This window comes from Polypterus senegalus, chromosome 1 (genome assembly GCF_016835505.1).
Source record: "Polypterus senegalus isolate Bchr_013 chromosome 1, ASM1683550v1, whole genome shotgun sequence".
Lineage (NCBI taxonomy): Eukaryota > Metazoa > Chordata > Cladistia > Polypteriformes > Polypteridae > Polypterus > Polypterus senegalus.
The window spans coordinates 316,769,913-316,797,595 of NC_053154.1; the positions used below are offsets into that span (position 1 = coordinate 316,769,913).

General features: G+C 44.7%; 1 protein-coding gene across 4 annotated transcripts in view; it reads right to left on the bottom strand.

Annotated features, from left to right (window-relative positions):
- Positions 1-24,579: 24,579 nt before the first annotated feature.
- Positions 24,580-27,683, bottom strand: part of LOC120515490 (MOB kinase activator 2-like) — a 241,829-nt gene continuing 238,725 nt past the window's right edge. For all 4 annotated transcript variants that reach the window (XM_039736572.1, XM_039736566.1, XM_039736559.1 and 1 more), the window contains exon 5: positions 24,580-26,592. In XM_039736572.1, coding sequence (XP_039592506.1) covers positions 26,324-26,592 — 269 coding nt within the window. In that variant the 3' untranslated portion in view covers positions 24,580-26,323. The remainder of the gene's footprint in view (positions 26,593-27,683) is intronic.

The following is a 27,683-nucleotide window of genomic DNA, read 5'->3' on the forward strand; positions in this document are numbered from 1 at the left end:
TCACTAAAGGGTTTGAACCCGTGACAGGAACAAGTCCAGCAGGACACAGTTGGACACTTAAGGGGAACCCGAAACCGGAGACCACCTGGAATAAGTGACCAGTAGTGGGGTGGGCCGGAGGACTTAAAGGACCTTCAGATCTCGTCTTGATGTTAGTTTGGACAATTGAGCTTGTTGGCCGCGTCTCGTCACAGTTGTTGTCACAAACCTTGAGAGGCTGCCTAGTGGTGAATTGCAGCTTTCCAGTCGCTTCCTGAAATCCAATAAATCGTCACCATCAGGGTGAGACGTTCAGCTGGTAATGTGAGTCTCAGAACGGATGGGGGGCAGCTGTTGAACTGGCATGGCCGTGAGTGCCCACCTCCTATGTCTGGATGTCACGTCGGTGGCCTTCCTGTAATCCTCAGCTTTGGCAATTTTGCTTCACAGCTCTGGAGGACCCTGGCGATCTCTGCTGGTCCTGTGTGTTGCCTGAATGCCACTTTGTGTGCCCTTCAGCATCCTGGCATCTTGTCGAGGGACGGCTGCTGCCGTGTGCCCTCTGTGACCGCAAGCTGGAGTAAGCAGGTTGTGGCCTTTCACAACACCTTGAACCCCTGGCCAATGCCTTTGTGACATTTGCACCTTCCGTCCTTCAAAATCTTAGAGATGTTTGTGATTCTGATCTGACCCCACATGGGCACTGGATCCAGTGGGGGGCTCCTGCCCTCTGCATGCCACTGCATTTAAACAAGTCTGAGAATCCTTTTATATTTGGAGCGAAGGAGCCAACAAACAACAGCCACGAGGAAGGAACTTGAGAGAATCTGAACTCCATTATTTCTTTATCATCAGCAATGCCCGTAATCCACCCTCATAAAAGGAGAAGTGACTGCGTGGGCATCTGCTTGTTTATGTCTCTTTCATTCCAACAGATGGCACATCACAAACATTTGTAGAAATGCATTTCATTATTATAAGTGTTTGTGATGCACCACCTGTTGGAATGGCAGAGAAAAAGCAGCTGGGTGGCCACACGGATACACAGACACTTGTCCTTTCATTTAGGTGGCTAAGCTTTAACGTTCAGTGTCATTTGCACCCGTGTCTGCACTGTTCACCACTGAATCGTCAGTATTTGGACACAATTTAAAGAGTAAAGTCCACAGAACCAGTGATGGGTCGTTCTTGAACGATTTTGAACGAATCTTTAATGTGACTCGGGAAGAACGAGTCGTCTCGTGGGAGTGATTCGTTTAGTCGCGCGTGCGCATTTGCGCAACTTCTTATAGTTTCTGTATTGGAATTGATTCACCTGTTTTGAGTCTTCGGGATTTTCGAGTCGTTCGTTCATCACGTGACAGCCCCATAAGCTTAACCTATGCAGTCTGAGCCGGAAGCAGAATTGAACAAAATGACTCGAAAAATGATTCGTTCATTTTGCTGAACGAGACTCAAAGATCCGAGTCAGTAAAATGATCCGAACTTCCCATCACTACACAGAACTAAGCTGAACTGAAATAAAACTGGTAAAAGAAAGTTAAGCGTTTAAAACTATGGCAGAGAAGACACATTTCTGAATTTCTTCAAAATGCAAACATCAAACCAGAGCTGGCCAGCTGAAGAATTAGCCTGATGACACACAAGAGTGGCCTGCGCTGATCTGTGAACAGTCGGACTCAGAGTCCGTAGCCACGGTGGCACCCCCGGCCTGAACTTGGGAAGCCCCGCTCGTCTGTTCTTAAATCGGTGGATTCAGTCGCGCGCACTGCAGGGGATTCCTTTTAGCTGCCGTTTCAGAAAGTGTCCACCAGATGGCGCGCTCGCCCCACAATTCAGTAATAAAAGTAAACTCGTCGGCTTCGCAGAGCGCACTGTCGGGCGGAGTGGATTTGTTCCGAAGTCCCATCCGCATAACGTGACATTGGGGGTCCTTCGGTGTTAACGATACTCCAGAGGCGCGGGTGCAACTTGTGGGGTTGTCGTGCCAGGGGAGATCCGAAGTGTCACGCGTGGGCACCGCGAGAAATGACTTCGCGTTACGTAAAGTTGGGGACAGTCGCTGTGTGACGGTGGTCTCTTTTTCCGGTTTCTCCGATTATTCTGTCAAATGCCTCGCGTCTCGCCAGCTTTACTGACAACACTCCCGAGTGCCACCTGCGTGCCACAGTTTAACAAGCGGCTGATGGTCCTCCGTTTCTCGGATTATAAAACAGGTAAGGGGGTGCAGCGTTGGGCTCGGCGGAGGCGATTCGGTTATACGTGCAGTTAGAAAGAAGAAACCCCCCCAAAAATGGGGGTGGGGGAGGCCAGTTTATTTAAAAAGTCCAACACTCAGTCTGGGGCGCAATGGCGTTCTGGTGACCCGAGTACGAGAGCTGCACACTGGCACGATGCTAACCATTTAGTCGAGCTGGGTGGTCGCCTTGGATGGCACAAACACAAACCCCATTTCCCCCCCAACCCCCCGAATTACATTCAACACTCCGCCGACTGGCATTACCCGAGGCATATGTCGTTTTCAAATACTGTGGCCGTTTGCTCCAAATGTCCGACAGCCTGCACGCGCCCCTTACAGGTGGTCTTCCAAACCCCATGACGACCCCTAATCGGCTTCTCGGACTCCCTCTTTATTTGCTTTTACTTTTCTTTTGGTTCTTTTTCCTTTTCAGTGACTTTGCTCTTCAGCTTCTTCTCCATCCTTATTGAAGCACGTGTGTGGTGGTCGGCCGTGGAGTTCGCTTTCCTCATTGGCATCAAGAGTGGCATAAGAAAGTGTTGGTGATGAGACCACCTAACACAGCACTTCACGACACTTCCTGATCCTCATACTTCATATTACTGTATGCGAATCAGGCCCATTTTATTTTATTTTATTTTTATTGATATAATTTATTGATCCTCGACGGGAAATTTGTGTGACTTTGGAGGTCTGAGCGCAGGGTCTTTATCTGCTGTATAATAGTAAAGCTCTACTCTGTGTGTGTGTGTGTGTGTGTGTGTGTGTGTGTGTGTGTGTGTGTGTGTGTGTGTGTGTGTCTGGGCTCGATCTGATTGGTCAGGTTGCTTTGCTCCGATTGGTCAGTCAAATGCGATGACTGAGACAGAAAGCGCTGGGCATGAGAAGTTGGCACACACGAGGATTTTAAGGAGGACCGCCGAGAGCCTGCAGAGGAGATGACCGGAGTGAGGGGATCCCCAGGGATTGATTGTGTGTGTGTGTGTGACACGAAGGACCCCGTAAACCTACAAGACACCGGTGGTCTTGTGAGGGGTGTCATGTTATCATTGTCTAACTGGCTTATCTGGTGGCGCCCCCCTCACTCACACAGCACCAGCTTTCTCAAGGCCAGTCACTTCGCACCAGTGAGGTCACGTCAGAGACTCCATTGTCGCTAGTTGGGGGGCACTTGGAAGTTGTGTGGTCCACAGTGCCCAGCGACTCGCTCCAACACGGTTTGCCCCGACTTATAAACCGGCTTCATGGGGTCTGCAGTCGTTAAGGTGGGCTTGTTGTGTGCACGAGAGCGGCGGCGACGTGGAGTGTGGCAGGCAGGTAGAAGTGATGCTCGGCTGTCTGGGGGTCTCGTGATTTCTGTACCTCGACAACATGGAAAAGAAAGGAAAACACAAAATAGCGCAGAAATGGTGGCAGACGTCGCTGTACCTGCAAAGGGTCAGATAAGGGGGCTGAGCACACGAGCGCTTTACTAGTGGCAGACTGCAGGGAAGTCGCCATGCAGTTGTGGGATTTGGGCATCAGGGCAACTCCGAGTCACATCCAGGAGAGAACAAGCAACGTCCACACAGGAAGCGTTTGGGGGCAGAAACTCCCCTCGGAACTCTGAAGCATTGAGGTGGCGGCAGCCCTAAGCACTGCGCCACGGAAAAGGGGGCGCTGCCAGCTGGGCACTGACTGAATCCAAACCCGTGAGCTCCAGCCAACTTACTTACCCGCTGCTCCCTCTAGTGAGGTCTGCCACTCCACTTCATACAGTTTATCACATTGACTCTTAGGGCAGGTCACACCCCGGGTCTGCATGCCACCCTCCGTGCGTTACACACCATTAATTGATGGGCTCCAGCCGTGCCACAGCACCAACCCTGGATAAGCAATTAGGAAATGCACTGAGGATTTGGGGGCTGTGGGTGGGTAATGGGGGGTAAGAGGGTTAGGCAGGTGAAGGGGTTCACTGAAAAGAAGGAAGACGCCAAACCCAGCAGTCCAGCGCCGCTCCTGCAGCCTTTCATTCTAACGCTTCTCTCAATTAGGGAGCCGCTCCTGCCGCCTTCCTTTTCATGGACTTGTGTTTTTAACCCTCAGGTCTGCCACCAGTTTCTGCAGTAAAAGCCGATTGTGGTCGCTCATTTCATTCTGTGTGTCGTCGCTGCTGCTGCTGCTGCTCTCTTTCTGCCACAGCTGACATTTCCAAAAATGTTCATTTCTGAGTCATTTTGCGGAGCTGAGCAGATCAGCCTTACTGAGATCTTTGCCTTTTTCTTTCTTGTTTGATGGACACGGTTTGCTGGTCACCTGCCGGTTCGTTTTTTAATCACGTTGTTATTTGGCTGCTGAATGAGAGAAAAAACAAGAGTTCGGAGTCTTAAAGATCAAGTCAGCGATAAATTAAGCAAGAGAGTTACTTATTAGCAGCAGAAAGTGGTCAGTAGTTAGGGAAAGGCTTAGGGGTTGGGTGGTTGATACTTCACACGACACGACACGAGCTCCAGCGGACGCTACTGGTACACGAGCAGCGCGTACTTTACGTAAAGCTGAAAGATGCCACCAGGTGGCAGTGTGACGTTTCATGAAGGATGAGAAAACAAACGTTCAGCGTTACCAGTGTTGTGAATTGCCTTTAACATCCATTAAATACCCAGGACCTCCTGCCACAAGATCTCTTAAAAAAATGGCTGTTTAATGTGCCACCGCGCCGCCGCACATGCCTAATTATTATCAGTATTCATTATTTAAATTAAGTTAACGGTTTATCTGTAAAATGTAACATACACACTTTAATGCATTTCATCATGAAAGTGATCTCAAGTATAAATCTAAGGATTCTAAAGGTGCAGAGAGCTGGAATATCATGAAGTTAATGTGTTTTGTGTGGCGATCTATTGCTGCTCTCAGGTCAGGACGAAGCCCCAGAAGCGTGCGGCTAGTGGGTCCGTTTTAAGATGACGTTTACGACGGTCTGCTTTAATGATGAAATAAACTATGAGGTTAAAGTGGACATTTCGAGATTAAATCATGAAGTGAATGTGTTCTGTATGGCGATCGCTGCCAGCGGTTCCTCTCAGTGCAAAGGAAGTCCGTTGGCATTTAATGAGTTATTTTAGTTATGAAAGGATTTGAGAAAATTTAGTAAATTAAACATTGATTTTGAGATGACGTTTATGACGTGCTACTTTAATGACAAAATAAAGTACGAGAATAAAGTGAACATGTCGACTTTAATCGCGACATACACTTTTTTTTCGTCAGTGTCCGTATTTTTTTGTTCTTCTTCTCCGTGGCCCTAATACGCTGCCGTACTCACATACCGACCTCCGTGCCGTTCACACCAGCATCGGAATGTACGGCAGCGTACTTGAGCCACAGATTAAAAAAAAAATAAGGACACAGTGAAAAGGTCTATTTTATGATTAAAGTGGAAATTTCGGTTTTAATCTCGAATTGTCCACTTTAACCTCGTGGTTTACTTTATCATTAAAGCAGACCGTCGTAAACGTCATCTTAAAACCGACCCAGCTGTTAATCGCTCTGTGCTCGTGGATAAGGTGACCAGAATTTTTTGGGCCAATCCGGCGACACGAGGGGGGCTTGAGGTGCGTAGACTACTCCCCTCGTGTTCCGTGATTGAAGTCCTCCCACCACTAGCGATGGAAAACTTTCTGAGTCGCACACGCTGCAGATCACAACAGAAGCATCCGGGGTCCGACGCAAATACGAAAATTCCCGCTGAAGCCCATCATTGAACTGACACTTCCATTTAGTACTCATGTTGAATCTCAGGGATCACCGCGGCAAAATGCAGAAACAACAGCTGATAGAAAAGAGCCGCCATGCTGCTGTCGTATCCAGAAGCAAGCCACGCGTGGACACAGGCAGAGGCAGAGGCAGAGCACAGCGAGCCTCTCTTAGAATCTACGGATCACGAGTAAGGACGCTAAACACTACAGAGTACAAAGTCAAAGCTAATCACGTGATTTCTCGCCAAAGTTGAAGGACGCGGTAAAGCATAACCTCTGTCGAAACACCGCGCATGCGCACCGAATTCAACTTGTGGCGATGAGATACATTCAAAAAAAATGAACGGGGACGGATGGTCACCTTATTGTGGAGCTTCGTGTTGACCTGACAGCAGCAATCGCCACACAGAACACATTAACTTTCTGACATTCCAGCTCTCTGCACATTTAGAATTCTTAGATTCTAAGTCCTTCTCCTATTTAGGTGGTGCAGTGGGTAGCGCTGCCGCCTGGCAGTAAGGAGATCTGGGTTCGCTTCCCGGGTCCTCCCTGCGTGGAGTTTGCATGTTCTCCCCGTGTCTGCGTGGGTTTCCTCCCACAGTCCAAAGATATGCAGGTCAGGTGGATTGGCGATCCTAAATTGACCCTAGTGTGTGCTTGGTGTGTGTGCCCTGCGGTGGGCTGGTGCCCTGCCCAGGATTTGTTCCTGTCTTGCGCCCTGTGTGCTTGGTGGGGGATAATGGCGTAAAGGCATGCACTGGCACACTTGGTTTCCGTAATTAATATCATAATTATTGTTTGGTTCTTATTCTACCCCATGCTAAAAGAAATAAATAATCCTATTTAATAAAATTAATACTGATAAAATCGATATTAATAAAATTAATCTATACTAATAAAAGGCAAACCCCTCACTGACTCGTCACTAATTCTCCAATTTCACGTGTAGGTAGAAGGCTGAAATTTGGCAGGCTCACTCCTTACAGCTTACTTACAAAAGTTAAGCAGGTTTCATTTTGAAATTCTACACGTAATGGTCATAACGGTTAACAACGTCCGCCATGTTGAACTCTCTTATTTATGGCCCCATCTTCACGAAATTTGGTAGGCAGCTTCCCTGCGCTAACCAAAACCGATGTACGTACTTATTTCAGTGATATATCAATAGCACCCGATGACCCCGATTCTCTTGATTCACTAACACAATGTCTTACTGGTATCTCAGAATGGATGAATAGTAATTTTCTCAAGTTAAATAAAGAGAAAACTGAAATCTTAGTGATTAGCAATAATGGATACAATGAGGCTATTAGAAATAAACTGGATACACTAGGATTGAAAGTCAAGACGGAGGTAAAAAACTTAGGGGTAACCGTTGACTGTAATCTGAATTTTAAATCACATATTAATCAGATCATTAGGACAGCATTTTTTCACTTAAGAAACATAAGTAAAGTTAGACCTCTTATATCACTGAAAGATGCTGAGAAATTAGTTCACACGTTTGTTTTCAGTCGACTAGATTACTGTAACGCACTCCTCTCAGGACTACCCAAGAAAGACATAAATCGTTTGCAACGAGTGCAGAATGCGGCTGCTAGAATCCAAACTGGGAAAAGAAAATCCGAACACATTTCTCCAGTTTTGATGTCACTACACTGGTTGCCTGTGTCATTCAGGATTGACTTTAAAATTCTGCTTATGGTTTATAAAGCCTTAAATAATCTCGCCCCAGCTTATATATCGGAATGCCTGACATGTTATATTCCAAATCGTAACCTCAGATCTTCAAATGAGTGTCTCCTTAGAATTCCAAGAGCGAAACTTAAAAGAAGTGGTGAGGCGGGCGGCCTTCTGCTGTTATGCACCTAAAATCTGGAATAGCCTGCCAATAGGAATTCGCCAGGCTGATACAGTAGAGCACTTTAAAACACTGCTGAAAACTCATTACTTTAACATGGCCTTTTTATAACTTCACTTTAACTTAATCCTGATACTCTGTATGTTCAATTCATCATAATAACTATTCATGGTGGCTCTAAAATCCATACTGACCCCTACTCTCTCTTCTGTTTCTTTTTCCGGTTTCTTTGTGGTGGCGGCCTGCGCCACCACCACCTACTCAAAGCATCCTGATGCACCAACATTGATGGACTGAAAGCCAGAAGTCTACCTGACCACCATCATCATCATCACCAGGTCCTTCCATGAAAACCCTAAATACAAAGAGGACTGTTTGATTTATGTTAGGTAGATTGCCCAGAGGGGACTGGGTGGTCTCGTGGTCTGGAATCCCTACAGATTTTATTTTTTTCTCCAGCCTTTGGAGTTTTTTTTTTTTCTGTCCCCCCTGGCCATCGGACTTTACTCTTATTCTATGTTAATTAATGTTGATTTATTTTGTTTTCTTACTGTGTCTTTTATTTTTCTATTCTTTATTATGTAAAGCACTTTGAGCTACTGTTTGTATGAAAATGTGCTATAGAAATAAATGTTGTTGTTGTTGTTGATATGACTCCACTGTCGGCTGCCATATTGAACTTTCCAACAGTCTTTGTTACTTATGGGCTCATCTTCAAGTAATTTGGTACGCGGGTTCCCAACGCTAACTGAATCCTACTTACGTACAAATATACGTCCATAGCCTGCAGCTCGGTCACCGTGTGAGGCAGCATTGGGTCCCCCATCCCAACGCCTCCCACGTTGTTGGCTGCCTGCCTCTATAAGGCTGTCCGTCGCTCCAGTCTCTACATTCCCTTCCTTGCTTCGCCACGGGATTCACGTCTCCCTGCTGATAACTACAGCCTTTTTATTTAATTCACGGCTTCTCCGCTGTTTTATTGTTCATTTATTACGATTGTAGTTATTGTGTAGGTATTTTAGACTTACTTTACATAGTTCAGGTGTAACGGCCGACCCCTTATTCCCAGCCAGCAGCTACACCTCCAAGACCTGTGGCCTGGATAATTGACTGAGAAACCTTTTCCTGTCAAGCCGTACTCCTACACAGATTAACTTTCCCCACAATCGACGGTTTGAAAAGCAAAGACAATAAGCAGAATGTAAAAGGAAACAAGAATAAATGTATTAAATGGGACAAGACACGCCACAAGACAAATGTACACTCAAATATTCCTCCACCCCAACAATCCCACAGCAAACCCGACAATATATATATATATAAATCCCCTCCCTTGTCCACGTTACATATGACACACACCACACAAACGACAAATGGCTGGCAAACGGAATGATCATGAACTTGAGTCCGGCACGTGAAATAAATGTCCTGAATACGGGTACTGATTAATGGCGATAGTAATGTTCGTATTTCCGGCGTTTGGAATAACCTCACCGTGATTCCTCGGCGGCGGCGAATGATGATTCGACCCGGGTCTTCAGCGGTAAGCAGGTTGAAAGGCAGTCCGGATGAATGAAATACAAACTGGATGATAGCGCAATGGAATGAAACGGCAGGCAGGTTGTAATCGTGAATGCGTTATTGGTTGTTCTCCTTCTCTCTCCTCGTGCTGGTCTCCCTTTCGTCTCCTCCTCTTCTCCTTAAATAATCCGTGACGGCAGTAATTGATTAATTGATATACAGGTGTTTTCCAGGTAAGTGATTGTGAACTCCTCCCATCATCCGTCCTCCTTACGGGACAACATTAACTGATACACACAACGCAGTCAATGGGACAATGAAACGAGACACACACAGCACTGACATTTAAACACTATGTGGCACCGCTACATTCCCCCAACCTTGGACAAGGGAGGGCCGGCACGGCTTGAGGTTGGCCACATGGATGGTGTCTAACTTGGAGGCAGCGCGATACCCCTTTGGATCTGGAAATTGACTGGACCTGTTTGTTGAATGATTTTAGCTGGACCTAACCATTTAGGCGCTAGCTTGGCGGAGAATTTTCTGCTGGCATCTGAGAGATGGTGAGCTCTAATCCAGACCAAATCACCCGGCTGGAAGTGCGCTTCCCTCCGCCGGGCATTATACAGTTTGGCGTGTCTGGATGTCGAACTCACCAACCTCCCTTGGATTCTCCGCCGTAAACCCTCTACCTTAACCAAATTATTGTAACTGGTGGATTCTGGACTAGGGGTGCTGGGAAGGAGTCGGTCGAGTGGGCCCTTAAGCTGTCTGCCCAGCGCAACCAAAGCAGGCGTCTCACCTGTGGCTTCATGCACCGCGTTGTTCAGGGCAAACCGGAGCTCGGGGAGCCATTTATCCCAGTCCTGATGGCGTTCACCCACATAGGAGGCGATCATGTTCTTCAGGGTCCGTTCACTCGCTCCGTCATGTTGGCCTGGGGATGGTAAGCGGTGGTGAGGTTTTTCTTCACTCCCCAGGCTGCATAAAGTTCATCCAATATGGAGCTTGTGAACTGCGGACCCGATCCGAGATGATGTTTCTTGGCACCCCCAGCGGGTGAAGATTTCATTCTTCAGGATGGAGCATATTTTGTTAGCCCTTGCATCGGCTAACGCAAACAGCTCCACCCACTGAAAAATAGTCTACTACTACCATCAGGACGGTCTTCCTCGAGCTGGTGATAGGAAATGGCCCCATTAGGTCGACTCCCAAAGTCTCTCCTGGTCCATCTGCGATCGTCGATTGAAGTAATCCCGCCGGTTTACCAGGTGGGTTTTTTAGTTGTTGGCAGGTGGCACACGTCTTCACGTGGTGGCACACGTCTTTCCGGACAGACGGCCACCACGCAACCCCCAGAATCTTTAATAAAGTTTTTGTCCTTCCAAGGTGACCACCTAAAGGACTGTCATGGTAGTGCTTCAGAAAGTCGGGACGAGCTCTTCCGGGACCACCAGTTGATGTTGCAGACCCCAAGGGTGGATGGAATAGTCCTGTACAAGACCCCTTGGAGGTCCACAAAGTGTACCCGGTCAGTTCGCTGTTGCTCCAGCCCTTCCCTGATGTTCTGGCAGAATGGACTGGTAGCTTGTGCTTGGGCTAGGTCTTCAAGGCTCCTTGGCAGAGGGAGGATCATCTTTTCGCCTCTGCCAAACACACCATCCCCGACGGCTCCGATACCCTAGATAGTGCATCCGCACGATGTTACCACAGCCCTTCCGTAAGTCACCCTGAACGTAAAATTCTGGAGGCGGAGGACCCACCTGGTCAGACAGACGGGAGGAGGTCTTCGGGTGATTGAACACCCACGGTCAGAGCGTGATGGTCGGTGTACACTTCAATTCAACCCTCCAAATAATGTCTCCATTTCTCCACAGCCCACACGACAGCCAAACACTCCTTCTCAGCTGTCGAGTAGTTCAGCTCAGCGCCGCGCAAAACTCGTGGAGGCGTACGCGATGACATGTTCAGCCTGGTTAATTCTTTGAGTGAGCACGGCGAGCCCCAGGTTGCTGGCATCTGTCTGTACCTGGAAGGTGAGCTGTGGATCCGGTTGGGCCAGAACGGGTGGCTCTTGTAGGTGGCTCTTTAGTCGCTCGACCGCGTCCTGGCATTCTGTCGTCCACTCCACGGGACATCTTTTTCCTAAGCTGGTTCAAGGGAGCCGCTATATCTGCCATCCGGGAATAAACTTATGGTACCACCCCACTAACCCAAGAAAACGCTGCAACGACTTCAAATCTGTGGGGGGTACTCCCGGATGGCCAAGGTCTTCGGGGTCTACAGCGACCCCTCCGATGAAAGAATGTGCCCGAGGAAGCGTATGTGGGGTTGAATGAAGGTACACTTCTTCGTGTTCAGCGTAAGGTGCGCTTGATGAAATCGCTGGAAAATGGTGTCTAAATCCGGAGATGTTGATTTATAGAAGGGGAGTAAACAATGACGTCATCGATGTACACGAAGCAGATCTTGCCTATCAACCCCCTCAGAACCTGCTCCATGAGCCGCTGGAAAGTGGCCCCAGCATTTTAAGCCCAAAAGGCATGACATTGAACTGGAACAGGCCTTCAGGGGTGATGACTGCCGTCTTCTTTTACTCCCTCGCCCATCGGCACCTGCCAATAGCCACTGCGGAGATCTAAGGTGCTAAATACTGCAGCTCCATGCAGTGACTCCAGGATTTCATGAACCAGGGGCATGGGATATGCGTCCAGGCTCGTCTTCTCGTTAACCCCCCTGTAGTCCACACAGAAACGATAGGAATTATCCGACTTCTTCACGAGGACCACAGGGGACGCCAGGAGGAGGAAGATGGTTCTATTATTCCCTCGGCGAGCATCCGATCGAGGTGTTCTTTAATGACGCCTCTTCAGTGGAGAAACCCGTAAGCTCGGTGCCTTATAGGGACTTCGCCCAAGGTGTGGACCATGTGGGTCACCCCACGGGCAACTCCTAACTTCTCCGTCCACACCTCGGCCCACTTCTTCAGCACCGGCCTCACCTCTTCAGGTTGTCCCTCCACTGGGGCTGCCGCCGAGGTGCTTGCGCCGCTCCTCTCTGCTGCGTAAAACCCGATAAATTCCGAGCCCAGATCTTCTTTGGATTTGTAAATGAATTCGCATATCCCTTCCCCCAGTACCGTATACCCCCTGGGACTGAGATGGATGGTCATCCTCATGGTGGCTAGAGAATCCAGCCCAAGGAGTAACGGAACTGACAGGTGCTGGTCCTCCAGGACATACGTATTCATATCCCAGGTGGTGGCGAGTACACTGTACCTCAAGGGGACTCTGCCCAGGGCCTTGTGTTCACTCCCATCCGCCAATACAAATCGGACGGACGGGCAGATGTTAATTTGTCTGTCGGTCGGCTAATCTTCTCCCACTGGCTTGAGCGGATTAAAGTATGGTGGCTCCCGGTATCCACCACCGCATCCATCTGCCACCCCCGCAGCATCACTGGGACGATCAGAAGGGACGTGCTCGCTTGCATAATGGCGAGATCGGCTTCCGACCGCAAGGTTTGGCTCGTTGTGGTTTTAGGGGCTGGGTTTCTCGTGTACTGGCCTGAACTTTGTGCCAGTACGTCTTGAGTTTCCCAGTCCCGTTCCACTTGGGAGCCTACCCTCACCAAGTCCTCCACCGATCCCACCACCCCCCTGAGACTCCCAGCTAACCGCGGGTTACAGGCATTAAGGACGCGGCGGACCACCTCTTCTTCAGCCATAGCCGGCCGCCACTTCAAACACAAAGCCCGGTATTCATAGGCGAAGTCCCGGATGGTTTGTGAAGGTAGTTGCACCATGGACCGCAGCTTGTCCTCCAGTTCGGTCTCGTAGTCTTCCGGAAGAAAAGCCGCGAGGAAAGATCGACGAAAGGATCCCCAGTCGAAAATGGTCTTCTTGGCCGTCAGCCACCAGCTCCGCACCGGTCCCGAGAGGGATGTCCCTATCACCCCAATTAGCTCTTCCGGGGTTAGAGGGTTAACGGCCAGGTACGCCTCCCCGTCCTCCACAAAGTTCAGGACATCATCGACATTATATGGAGCCCCTAACTTGGGAAAAGACAGGCGCACCCCAGGAACAAATGGCCGATTGAGGCATGCGCTCCCCTCCCGAGATACGTACGGCGTTGAATGACGGGGCGACGGTCTTATCTTCTGGAGACACCTTTGGACTTCCCCCTGAAGAGAATCTTGCCAGCGTCGATCCCGCCTCTGGAGGCACAACACGATTTCCCGCCCCAGGAGTTGAACTTGCTCGTTGATGTATTCTTTCATTTCCTCCTGGGAGCTGCTGATGCGAGCCCGCAAGGCTGCTTCGCGCTCCAGCGTACTTTCGGCAACCTCGCGGATCTTCTCCTCCAGCCGGGTTATTTGTTGCGCCAGATCCTCCCACAGAGGCGAGACGTCCTCCAGGCCTTCCTCTTCAGGTCCACGGTGATCTTCGAGGTACAGCGACTGCAAAGAATCCACCACCTCTCGCACCGCTGAACACGCTCTGACCGTGACGTGCCGCGCCCCGGCTACTCCATCATCACACCGAGGCGAAGCAATGGTGTCGTCCTGCTCGGCACGCCCTAAAGACATGATATTTTTGGGGAAAATTTAAAGGCAGACAGTGATCGAATTAAATAAAGATTCCTCAGAGAGGGCACCACTTATGTAACGGCCGACCCCTTATTCCCAGCCGGCAGCTACACCTCCAAGACCTGTGGCCTGGATAATTGACTGAGAAACCTTTTCCTGTCAAGCCGTACTCCTACACAGATTAACTTTCCCCACAATCGACGGTTTGAAAAGCAAAGACAATAAGCAGAATGTAAAAGGAAACAAGAATAAATGTATTAAATGGGACAAGACACGCCACAAGACAAATGTACACTCAAATATTCCTCCACCCCAACAATCCCACAGCAAACCCGACAATATATATATATATAAATCCCCTCCCTTGTCCACGTTACATATGACACACACCACACAAACGACAAATGGCTGGCAAACGGAATGATCATGAACTTGAGTCCGGTACGTGAAATAAATGTCCTGAATACGGGTACTGATTAATGACGATAGTAATGTTCGTATTTCCCGGCGTTTGGAATAACCTCACCGTGATTCCTCGGCGTGCGGCGAATGATGATTCGACCCCGGGGTCTTCAGCGGTAAGCAGGTTGAAAGGCAGTCCGGATGAATGAAATACAAACTGGATGATAGCGCAATGGAATGAAACGGCAGGCAGGTTGTAATCGTGAATGCGTTATTGGTTGTTCTCCTTCTCTCTCCTCGTGCTGGTCTCCCTTTCGTCTCCTCCTCTTCTCCTTAAATAATCCGTGACGGCAGTAATTGATTAATTGATATACAGGTGTTTTCCAGGTAAGTGATTGTGAACTCCTCCCATCATCCGTCCTCCTTTACGGGGACAACATTAACTGATACACACAACGCAGTCAATGGGACAATGAAAACGAGACACACACAGCACTGACATTTAAACACTATGTGGCACCGCTACACAGGTACCCATTTCCTTTATCATTCCAACTGTACCCCCATTAACATGTCTATCGAGGTGATCACCATCGATCAAAGGACTGTCACTTACCGAGTGGTTTCCATGCCCGGAGATGGCACCTGTCTTTTCCATTCTCTGTGTTACATATTGCACGGCCATATCAGGCTCACTCTTGATACCTACATTGTGTCTTATGTATTGAATGACTGGGACAGGTTCAAGGTGTGGACTGATGACAGTACAGGAGATAATTAGACTACACAGGAGCACTAGAAGAGTGAAATGCTTAAGCCCTTCACCGATGGATCTGCATGTGAGTTGATGGCTGCCGCTGAATTGTTCGGTTGTCACTTTCAAGTGTACAGAAATGGCCAAATATTTTACACCTTTCGACAACCGCCAATGCCTCTTAAACATCTTAGATTGACAGGTGACGATTTGAGTAGTGGACACTTTGATGTTTATGAATGTTTCAGCTCTCAAAAGCTGGATGTGAAGTTATCGATGAAACCGGTTGTGTGCTTACAACACTTGACAGATGCCGAATGTCACTTCAACACAAGTCCTACAAATACTGTTGTAATTGAAACAAACCATGAAACTCCAACCGATTATGACAGCAGCAATCCAAGCTGTGAGATTTGAAACAAGATTACTGTTCACATGGCTAACTGTGCGTCACATGCTCAAGAGTAAGCTCAGCGCACAGCTTGGTCAGATTACAACATGAGGGCCGAACTCACAATGTGGTATACAAAGAGATCCTTAACAAATAATTATTGGGATATTTTCCCTCAGTTTAAAAAGGTTTAATTTTCTTCTTAATAAAAATTTTAAGGCAGTACTTCGCCGCTGCCAAGCGCGGGTATTTTGCTAGTCATGAATAATCCTAAAAACTTAATCACTCCCTAAAATATGTTTTTAAATACCCAGATCCCCCCCATTCCCCCAAGTCTGTAAATAAATAAATAAATAAATAAATAAAGAGAGAACAAAAGAATTCAAGAATTTCTCTCTAAAAACCCTCCCCTATTATATTTTCCTTTAATCCCATTGGGAAGCAGGTATTCAACTCCCCAGTCCATTGATTTTCTGCTTTTAGTCTCCTCGTTTTATTCCAGTTAGCCTGCTGCTCCGTCACTCGTTTATGTCCTTCCTGTGCAAGTTTGTTTTTTTTTTCTTTTGATTTTTTAATCAGTCTCAGGTGTTGAACAAACCTTTCCCGTAGGACATTTTTAGTTTCTCCCTATATACATCATCCCACAGGTGGAGCACTGAATCCCATATATGCAATTTTTATTGTAAATTTGAAAATTTTGAAAAATAGGTTTTTCCTCCTTTGCCAGATTATTATTATTATTTTTTTTTTTAGGGTTGGCCCGTATTTATCTACTTCGACTCCTAGGGTTATATTCTGTTGAAAATTTAGAACAGCAGTAGGGTTCTTAACCTTAGGGCTGCCCACCCCTGAGTGTTTAGGGTTAGGGTTAGGGTTAGGGTTAGGGTAGGGTCTGTTCCTCTCTTCTACTATTTACCCCAAGGGTTAGATGTTGATCTGGGCTTAAAAAACGAATCCCCGGCAGGAATCTACCATCAGGACTATGAGTCACCGAGTTTTTAAGATTAGGGTTAAGTTGGGTATCCTGTTGTTGTAAAATAGTTCTAGGTAAACAGTTGTTAAAATTTTTAAATTTAGTATGGGTTGGGTGTCTGCTCGTAATTCAAATATTTTCTTAAGATCGATACAATGTGATTATTACAAAGAAGTAGTTCTCTAAATTTAGAGTCGGGAATCTATACGTTTGTCACAAACGGGTTAGTAAAAGAGTATAGAAATGTTACGATTGTTTTTGAATTACTAACCTGTACTTCTTTTTTCCAAGAGTAGGTCCATCGTGAATCCCAAACAAGAACCGGCTTGGAAGAGGAGGAATAATATGGAAGAACCTTAGAAGAACAACTAGAGAAAGAAGATTTAAGAAACCGAAGAGAGTTCGAAGAGAAAGAAGTCATATCGTCAAGGATTGGTCCTGACAGAGGTAAGTTAGAAAAGGTATTTGTTTTGATTATATTTATATTGAATCCACTGTGTCTGCATGTACTGCATTTCTCCCGTCCCCTATTTGTAGTCCTACTTCTCCCTCGTCCTCCTGATCCTCCGATTCATTCATTTCAGGATCTACTTCAGAATAAATAGAAAATGAAGAATTTCAATTTGAGTCACTAGGTTCCACCCAAACCGGGAGTTGTGGGACACCAGTTTTATTATTTACGACACCTGTGTTAACTTGTAGGTATTTACAAATTACACTTTTTACTTCTGTATGTATTTCCCGTAAGAACCTACGATTGCACCCCCTCTTCCATAAAGTTTCAAACAGCAAGTGAGTGGCTTTTACTGCATCTGTCTGATATGTGCTAATTCTGTAAAACCTGATTAACTGGGACTTAATAATAATCCTAAATGTATGTTTTGGGGGCGGCACGGTGGTGCAGTGGGTAGCGCTGCTGCCTCGCAGTTAGGAGACCCGTCTGGGTTCTCTTCCCGGGTCCTCCCTGCGTGGAGTTTGCTTGTTCTCCCCGTGTCTGCGTGGGTTTCCTCCCACAGTCCAAAGACATGCAGGTGAGGTGCATTGGCGATCCTAAATTGTCCTTGGTGTGTGTGCCCTGCGGTGGACTGGCACCCTGCCCGGGGTTTGTTTCCTGCCTTGCGCCCTGTGTTGGCTGGGATTGGCTCCAGCAGACCCCCCCATGACCTTGTAGTTAGGATATAGCGGGTTGGATAATGTCAATGTCAATTTATTTATATAGCACATTTAAAACAACATAGTAATGCTGCGGCCAAAGTGCTTTACAATAATAGAATAAAAGAAAACAAACAAATAACATAAATAGAAATAAAATATATGAACATAAGTAAAATAAATAATCAATAGAAGTAATGTTATATAATCACAATGAGGAAACCATCGGTATTACTGAAGGTCACGGAATGCAAGTGAATAGAAATGAGTCTTTAATCTCGTTTTGAATTGTAGACGACTCCTTCATGTGACGAGGTTAAGAGTTTCACAGGCGAGGCTGCCAAAGTCCTGCCTGTCCCCCTTAGTTTGACACTCGGTATGAAGATGGCTGGTAAAACACACAATTCAGATCAATAGGCAGGATATAGGATATAAAAACTAGCAGCAAGATTTTAAAATCAATTCGAAAACTGACAGGCAGCCAGTGTAAAGAAGCTAATATTGGAGAAACAGAATCAGACTTTCTTGCCCCAACCAGGCAGCATTTTGGACCAACTGTAACCTGCCTATCAGAGATTTGCTAATCCCAGAATACAGCGAGTTGCAGTAATCAAGGTGAGAAAAGATAAAAGCATGAGTAGCTTTCTCAAGATCCCTAGAAGATAAAAAAAGGCTTCATCTTACCTAATAGACGAAACTGGAAAAAGCAACTCTGGACTAGAGAATTTACTTGTTTCTCAAAAGAGAGGTTTCTGTCAAAGATAACACCAAGATTGCGGACTTGAGGTTTGGAAAAGACAAAGAGCCGAGAAGTCCAAGACCAATTTTGGGCTTTAGCTGACGGACCCGCTATAAGCACCTCAGTTTTATTTTGATTTAGATCAAGACAATTATTAGCCATCCAGGATCTTAGTTCAGACAGACAGTTGTGCAGTTGATTTATTGCAGAGTTGCAGACGGGAATATAAACCTGAGTATCATCAGCATAGCAGTGAAAAGAAATGTTACAATTTCCTAAAAATCGCTCCAATAGGGTGAAGGTATATAGAGAATAAGATAGGACCCAAATGGATCCGTGAGGAACACCACATTTAAGATGAGCAGTAGACGAAAAAGAGGAATTTAAAGTCACTGAAAAGTTAGATATGACCGGAACCCGTTAAGAGCAGCCCCATTAAGCCCAACAAGATGTTTGAGCCGCATCAACAATATTTCATGGATGAATGTTTTGGATGACAACTAGTTTTATAAAGTGTGTGTATCTGTGGGTTTAAAATAGATCTTTGAGTACAAAGTCTTTTCTCCTGTTGCTGTTGTGTGAAAACAAATTTCAGTATCTACAAAATTAGGAGATGTGTCACTAACTGTTGGTACTAATCGAATAGAACTAGGATGTGCATTTAGAATCTGCACAAACCGGTAAAATTCTTGCTCTGAAAAGGTCCAAATCCCAAAAATATCATCAAAGAACCTAAAATATTTGAATGGTAATCTGGGACATTTCTTAAAGGCGGTTCGCTCCCACTCTGCCATATAAATATTGGCGTAAGTGGGAGCAAACTTCTTCCCCATGGCAGTTCCATGAACCTGGAGATATAATTTGACGTTGAATACAAAGTCATTATTAGTCCAGCTGATGTTAAGGAGGCCTAGGACAGCCCAATCTGGTCTATCTGGAGATGGGATTTCCGCAAACAAAGTGGCGGCCGCCCTCAATCCTAAAGTTGTATCGATATTAGTATACGACGACTCAGCGTCCATCATGAACATGAACCAATGAGAAGGGATTTTCAATGTTTTAATCACTTGCAAGAAATGATAAGTATCCTTGATATAACTGTTATGCAACTGTGATAATGGATTTAGAAAATGATCTATGTACTCAGCTATTCGATAGGATTCTGATTCACAATCTGAAATGATTGGTCTGCCTGCTGGTATTGGAACAGAATCGGCCAACTTTCTGCTGGTTTGTGTATTTTTGGTAGTAAATCGAATTTCCATATGCTATGTGTGGATGGCCCTACCGGATATTCTTTTTGTTTTAAATCAATATAACTTAACCGGAAAATGTTTGTTATAATAGTTTTAATTTGTATTCTGGTCTTATTCTGTGACGAGATTTTAATGGTAAATAATGATAGCCTATTTGAAAGTTGCCGTTCAGCTTCTGAAATATACTGATGTGTGTCCGTGATAACTACCACTGATCCTCTGTCTGCTGGCTTAATGGCTAGGTTTTCATTTGTTCTTAATTGTGTTAGGGCTTCCCTTTCTTTTTCTGTTAAATTATCCTGTCCATTCTCTACTCGATGTATATGATTTAATGATTGACCATCCCCTTTAATTACATTAAGAATTGGTTTTCTGATGTCTATACTTGCCCGACACCATCTAGATGGTTCCCTAAACTGATTTGATTGTTCTATACCAGATGAGTAGTTAATCTAAAATCTGTCATTTCTTTTGATAAGGGTTAGGGTGGGCTTGCGCCCTGTGTTGGCTGGGATTGGCTCCAGCAGACCCCCGTGACCCTGTAGTTAGGATATAGTGGGTTGGATAATGGGTGGATGTTACATTTTACAGATAAATCGTTAATTTTGTTTAAATGACTACTGTTAATAATTACACACATGGGGGTGACACGGTGACGGAGCGGTAGCGCTGCTGTCTCATCCCTTCTGTTCCCTGCCTGGAGTTTAATGTTTTCCTGCTGGGTCTCCACAGCGGGCTCCGGTTTCGTTCCAAAGATATGCAGATTTGCTGACACTAAAATGACGCCAGTGTGTGTATGTGTGTGTTTGTATTCACCTGGCGATGAGCCGATACCCCGTCCAGGGATCGTTTCTGTCTCGTGCCCAATGCTTGTTGTAATGGGCACATACCCAGATTGATGGATTTAATCATTAAACATCCTTTTCACAGGTATTGTGGTAAGGAGTTTAATGGACGTTTCAGGCAATTCACAACACAGCAAAGCCAAATGTTTTCTCACCGTGATGACATTTCCCACTGCCACCTGGTAGATTCTTCTAGATTTACGTAAAGTACGCACGAGAGATTAAACAGGACAATGCTTGCGTAGCAGGAACGTTCTCTGGAGCGTCGTGTCACTTAAAGTATAAACATGGTCTTAGCATGAAAAGCTGCAGCCACAGTAGCCCTCCAGGACTGGAGTTCAAGACCCCTGGATTTTGGAGAAGGGCGAGTAGCTGAGTTGTGGGGGCTGAAGCAGAGGAGTGGAGGGACAGTGCGATTGTATCGATTTATAAAGTGGAGGACGACATTCACGACTGTAGAAACTACAGGTGGATGTCACACACCATAAAAATGTGTGAAGGGGTTATAGAGAGAAGGCTTAAGGAAGAGACCACCATAGCAGTTTGGTTTTATGCCAGGGAGAGGAACGAATGACGCAGTACTGAGACAACTGATAGAAGACCACTGCGAAGGGTCCGGCCGTGCACAAGAGACAAAGAAGCACTAGAGAAGTGTGTGAGAATTGTCCTGGATATCTGTGAGTTAAGCTGGGCTAACAGACTCTAAAGAGGGATGGGGAGGAGAAAGCCGAGGTGGATGGGCAAAATAAAAAGGTGGCTGACTGGTGAGGAGGGGCAGACGGTCAACCAGGCACATTGACCCAGACAATAGTGGGAGAAGAGGAGGAAGTAGAGTGGTAATACTGAAGGGTTTGCTTCCCATATTATTTGCTTGATGATGAAAGTCCAGTGCAGACCCCTGACTGCTCCTTTTCTTAAGATAAACTAAAAGGTCCAGTGCCCCAAACTGGAGGACTCCACAGGGTGAGGGGGGCTCTTTGCTCTCAGTCTTATATATCCAAAGTCTTTTGGACTATAGACCACTCATTACAACTCCTTCTGCATTTCACTTAACACCATCTTTGTTTTTTGTTTTGTTTTTTAAACAAACATTTGTGTGAAAATGGCGAACGACTGCAAGGAGACTAGCGAGTTCACGGGTCCTTTTATTGAGAAGCATCCCCTCCATTTAATTTCTTGTGCTGATTTTGTTGTTTTGCCCAATAAATGCAACACAAGCCGAGCACAAGTAGAACTCGTCCAAGTCGCACGTCCCCTCCGTCTCTTACTGGGCTGCTACTCCCCCACGCCGTCTCTGCCTGCTGACTTATCTCTCAGGTCTGGGGGGCCCACCCAGTCCATGGCGCTTGTAGGGTTTATGTTTGAAGGTCCCTTGAAGATGCTGTTCTGGCACAGAGAGATCTCAGCTTTTGTCATCTTCCAAATGCAGAACATCGGAATCCACACAGGCAGAAGCAGCGGGTGTCAGCAGCCACATGGCATTAAGGGATTGGCGTTGCCGAGTTGAGGTGGACATCAAAGTGGACTTAAAAAAGGAGTAAAGTTGAATGGGAGAGAGAAAAAAAAAAAACACCACGTCAGAGTGGAAACCATCAGTCTGAGCCCGTGGGACGGGAGCAGAAGGAGTAGTGCAGGAGTAACGGATACCCGAGGGGGCACGCTGTTACTCGGGACCAGAAAGTCGCTACATGGCCTGGTCACAGACTACTCTAGTCATGTTTCATGATATCCTCAGGCGACATCATCAGCAGAAGTCGTGCGACGTGACATCGGCTTTTGGGGTTCATGAAACGTACTCGACTTTTACAGAAAATGAACAAGTTAAACGGTGACATGAATTACTTTGAACCGAGTGTCATCATCTGGAGAGCAGCGCGTGAACCCCTGGTCGAGTCGAGGAAGCGTCTGCCCTGAGCTCAGTGCGGGCGGCCCACACAATACAGCAAAGAGGGGACAAACACGCCAGACACTCCAGAAAAGCCATCTTTTTTTTTTATTCATACATTTTTATATTAATGAAGCAAAATAAAAATACTTAAGAAAACAAAGTTAAAACAGCTGCAGAAAATAAATTTGATTATAACCAAAAGTTCAAGTGCAATGTGTTCTGATGCAAGAGAGCGAGCGAGATCTAAAAAATAAATCTAAACAGCTAAATAAAATTTCATAAAAACACCAAAAATATAAATGAATTAAATAAGATTCCCCACTGCTATACTGTTGTCCTAAGCTTTTGAACATCCCAAGCATGAAGGTCAAGGCGTGTGATTCTCACCCGTGTCTGAGCGGCGAGACCCCCTGGCTGTTACTCCAACAGGCTGCTGCCACGGCTGTTTTAGCACTTCGTTAAAACTATAAGCTCCTCACAAGGATTTCATTTTGTTCTCAATTTCTGCTAATTTGGTTAATTTAGAGGGGAAAGAGTCGAGCAGCAGCAGAATTGCCACCTTTTCCCATGTTGTGTGCTTATGAAGTATGACGCTGTCCTGCCCGACTCTCCCTGCAGGTGAGGTACAGGCCAGGATGGGAGCCACACACATTCAGCGCTATGGCACCGAAATGGGCACACCAAGCGACATGCAGAGTCAAACTCTCCCAAGTGGCCAATTAACCCTAAGCTTAAAGTTTGTGCGCAGAGGAATTCATAGACATCCCCCCAGTTCCATAAGGAGTCGTCTGGGGAGCAGCTGACCGTTTTTCTGAATCCCAATATAAGACTGGAGTCTCAGTACTGTGAAGCACACAACAGCGTCTGAGCAGATCAGATCTTGAGTTCACAGCCTGGACAGACTCCTTGGGCATTAAGTGGAATAGAAACGTGTCGCACAGCAGGCGTGGACCACCACCATAATCACTCTCTCCAAAAATCAGCTCAAAAGCAACACACACACCGTAATAAAGGACAAACCTTAAAAACAAACAAAAAAAATTAAATGAAAAAGCTCCAAAACGATTCCTGCCCTGAAATGAACTGAAAGGGTACGTGAAGAGTCTCTGTACTGGTTTACTACATTCTTCAAGTCACAATAGTGCAAAATCCAACTGGCTAGAAAGTGAGAGTTGTATGCCATTCACTGCTCACTGTGAGTTCCATGCATGTCTGCCTTTGGGAATTTGAGGAGTTGATTACCCTCAACACCCACCGAGCTCTGTCTTTCATATTCCTGCACAGCACTTGCAGCTCCAGCCAGCTTCTTCAGTCTTGTACTGAAATTATAATTCAGACCAACGACTCTGGGCGGGTGAGGGTTTGGGAATAAAACTGTAAATGGGAGAACTGGGACTGCAATCACAAAGCAAACAGAAAAAAAGTCAGCGGCTTGAAGTGGAACCTTTGCTGTTTATCACGAGCAGTTCAGCCTTCAGATACACGTATACATGAATCTCCTCCCAAAAATCACAGAATTGTCCTTTTCATGACTTGGCTGTCCTCCAGTGTTCAGACTTATGAGAAAAATATAAGAAGACTGACTGACATCCTGTGAGACGTCTTTTAGGTCGACCTACACAACAGACTACTAGGAGTCTCCTAACACCTACTGACTGACGCTTGGAGTGAAATGTCAATGTTAAGAATACAAATCTACTGAGTACACTGCTAGCTGAGTTTAACAGGTTATAATTTAAAGAACCTGAAATTGTACACGGCTTTAAGAGTTTAAATTATTTATACCATAATTAAAATGAAAAGAAAAACAGTACTGAACCATCCCGATTTAGGCCAGTCTAACCTGCCTTTCAAAATGGAGGGGTGCACGTGGACAACATGACAGGATGTACACGTGCTGCTGCCATTAGCACGACAGACAGACAGACACCGAGAGACAGTAGATGTCAGGACGAGGGATGACTTTCAAGTTTCTCTTCATCTGTCCACTAAAACATAATGCAGAAAAACAACAAACTGAATGAACAAATAAAGTGTGTGATTTTCTTTCTTTTGGTCACTCTCTTGCTTTTACAGGTTGCTGTATATCAATCAGTCTACATATATACACACACATTTCTAACAATAAAATAAAAATAAGTTATACATTATTTCCTATAACAACTCAATGCAGCTAACCAAGCAAAAAGACAATTTTAATGTTTGAGATCTGGGGGGGAGAGAACTTGCAAAAAAATCAAAAGCATTCTCATAGATGCAATCATTATAAACGCTCATAAATGAAAAGGGTTCTTGCATTTCAAAGACAAAAATTCCGCTTTAAGAAGGTGAAATGATCAAATTCCAATCAAATAAAGTAATATTAATGCAAGGACTTGGAGACAGAATCTTTTTCAAAGTGTTTTCTCTGTAAATATTACAAATGGCTGTGTTGACCACTGGATCCTGGAGGATCTTAATATCTTAATTTATGCAAATACGAAAGAGGGAAAGGCAAAACAAAAAAAAAAAAATAAAATAAAAAAAAAAAATCTTCAAATATAAAAAGTGCAAAGATAGATTACTTCATATAAATCTATTTGAACACGATTAAAATAGTTTTTATTACCCTATTTGCAAAGAAGGCATGATACTTGAAACACTGTGTACAAAAAGAAACTTCCCTCCTCTTTCCTCTTATTGCACATTGTTAGAATTCACCACCAGGGTGCTGAAGGCAGTATTAAGTTAAAAAATATTAAAAAGCAAGAGATAAGCAAGCATTCAGCCTTCTACTGTTGGGACGTTAATCTTACATCAGGGACAGAACCAAGCCATTTCAGCTACCTTTAGAAACTCAAAATGAAAAAGGTTTCCATTAGAAAGGATTAATTAAAAAAATGTAAACTTAGTGAGTCTCCTATTAAACAAAATATACAGACAAATATGGAAAGTAAGTAATTCTGATGTATCTGTTATTTTAAAGGTAAACAAGACAATATGTCAGATTTATGGTTTCAGTACTGAGTGATGGCCATGATGCTTTCCTTGAATCAGAACACACCAAATGCATTAGAAAGTATGAAGGTTTGCAGACAGAGCAATGTCTTTGTCCTCAGCTTGCCTGTTTTCTATAAAGCAGCAACCAAATAAGGTCAAGGGAACCCAAGAAAAGAAGGGTGCAAACTTAAAGTGCCCATTTCTTCTCTACCAGCTCATCTCAGCTTTTTTCCAAAAAACTGCACTGGGGGCTCTGATTTGCAAAAAGGAAGTTCTTGCCCCCTGTACACCCATTAAACATTATTCATTCTCTGAAGTAACTTCCTATTCCACTTGCATTCACGTGGATTTTGCCTGCCCAATCACTACTCCTGCTATGAAACCAGACCTTGACCAATGAAATCTGACCAAAATCGGCAAATAAAGAGCTAACTGAGGTGATAATTAGCAGTTGGTTTACAAAATTCTCTCCCATGTCCACTTTATAGGTATATAAAGAATAGCATGTGTGCCAGCCACAACTTACTGCGCATCCATTAAACTATCCTGTCCATCATCTGCATAATGGTTTTCAAGCAAAATTAACTACAGTTAAAAACAAAGTCATTCGTTTCATATAATATTAACAAATAATACATTAAAAATGGCACTAGCACCATTCTAATCTGTGAACTAAATAAAAAAAAGGGTCAAAATAAACAGTAAATAAACACTTTCCTGGACAAAAACAAGGAAAGCAGAACAAAAACACACAAATGAAAGAAAAGAGACTGAAAAAATAAAACTGTACATGTGTGGATCCTAAGAGTTGGCTGACAGGCAGGCTGAAGTGCCATGGGAAAGCTTTCTCGGTTTCTAGTATGGATGAAAATTCTGTTCTTGCTTAGTCTTTTAACATTTTTAGTTTTTGAAACATTTGATTGTAAGGTCTACTGTCTGGTTTCCTTTCTTTATTCACTGGATGATTCTGCCATTTCTTTCATATCTTGACTCTCACTCCTGGGCATCTGTGTGGGAGGTTCATCTCTCCTTGACATGGTTCTGTGCAGAGGAAGAGTTGCTAAAGAGGACCTCTGTGAGGTCATCCATGATGGAGGTTTCCTTTGGGTCCACCAAATTAAATTCCCTTATAAATACAATGAAATGTGCATATAGCGTGTTTAAATGTCCCTGAAGGTCCAGTGCCACAGTCTCCTTAAAGTGAACCCAGTAGATGTGTGCCAGCACATGGAATAAGTATTTACAGATCTTCTTGACTAATGACTCAAATGAATTGGGAAATTCTTTTCCTGAAATGACAAAAACAATATAAAATATTAAAGAACAATTGGTATTCTCAAATTTTTGTCATATGCTGCAGTTTTTATGCAAATAAGTACAGCTCACAAGTCTACGGTCACAACCTTCAGGTGCAGTTTGTTAACAATTCATGGTCTTTTAGATCATTCTGCTTTAATACCTAATGCATAGTTCAATGCTGCACATTAATGGCTTTTAATGCAAATTTAACTTTAAACGCTTTAAAAAGCTTTGGGACACTAAAATCTGCTAAATGCAATATAATCAAAGTATTTGTATTCTTTGGAGTATAAAAAATATTCAGGAGCCTTACTGTTGACTAACCATGATATTTCCAAGCTTTCTTAAACATTTAAAGGAAAGTGCTCTCAACTCGGGCAATAATAATAAAAAAAAAAAATTTAACCATTTTAATACTTAACATTTTACATAAAATAATTTATGAAACTCCAATGTGCCATTTAAATGAAATTTTATTTTAAAAATATTACAATTAACAAGCCAAGGAGTATCCAAGAAAGACATTTAAACTTTCAAGAGAAACCATCACCTGTACTCACTGCCTGATGAGGACAATACTAAAGTGGGATGGCAGAAGTAGCAGAAAGTATTTCAATAATATTAAATATGTACCTAGTAATGAGAAATACCTGGTGCAGCAATGTAACTAAAAGTGTGACTGGGAAAAGAAAAGAAAAATGTTTCATCTGCACATAAGAACAGTATAGGGTGTTCCAGATCTAATTATGCAATTTTCATTACGCTATAACTTATTAAGTTTATTATATAGAAAAATCATCTGAAAAATCCCGGACCATCGAGATGGTATTGTCACTGATTAGGAATCTGGCTGGAGCAAAAACCTGCAGCCACAGGGGTCCCCCAGGACCGAGTTTGAGAACCCCTGGGCTATACCCTCTGAATTTTTACAAAATGACATATAATCTAAAAAAGGTGGCACCAAAAGTAATAAGCACCAATAAATGCATAAGAATGGTGAAATATTTGGAAATGCATCTATTTATTGTCCTACATGTTTCATAGTTCAACACAAGAAAATCTCTGACAAGGAACAGGTTGC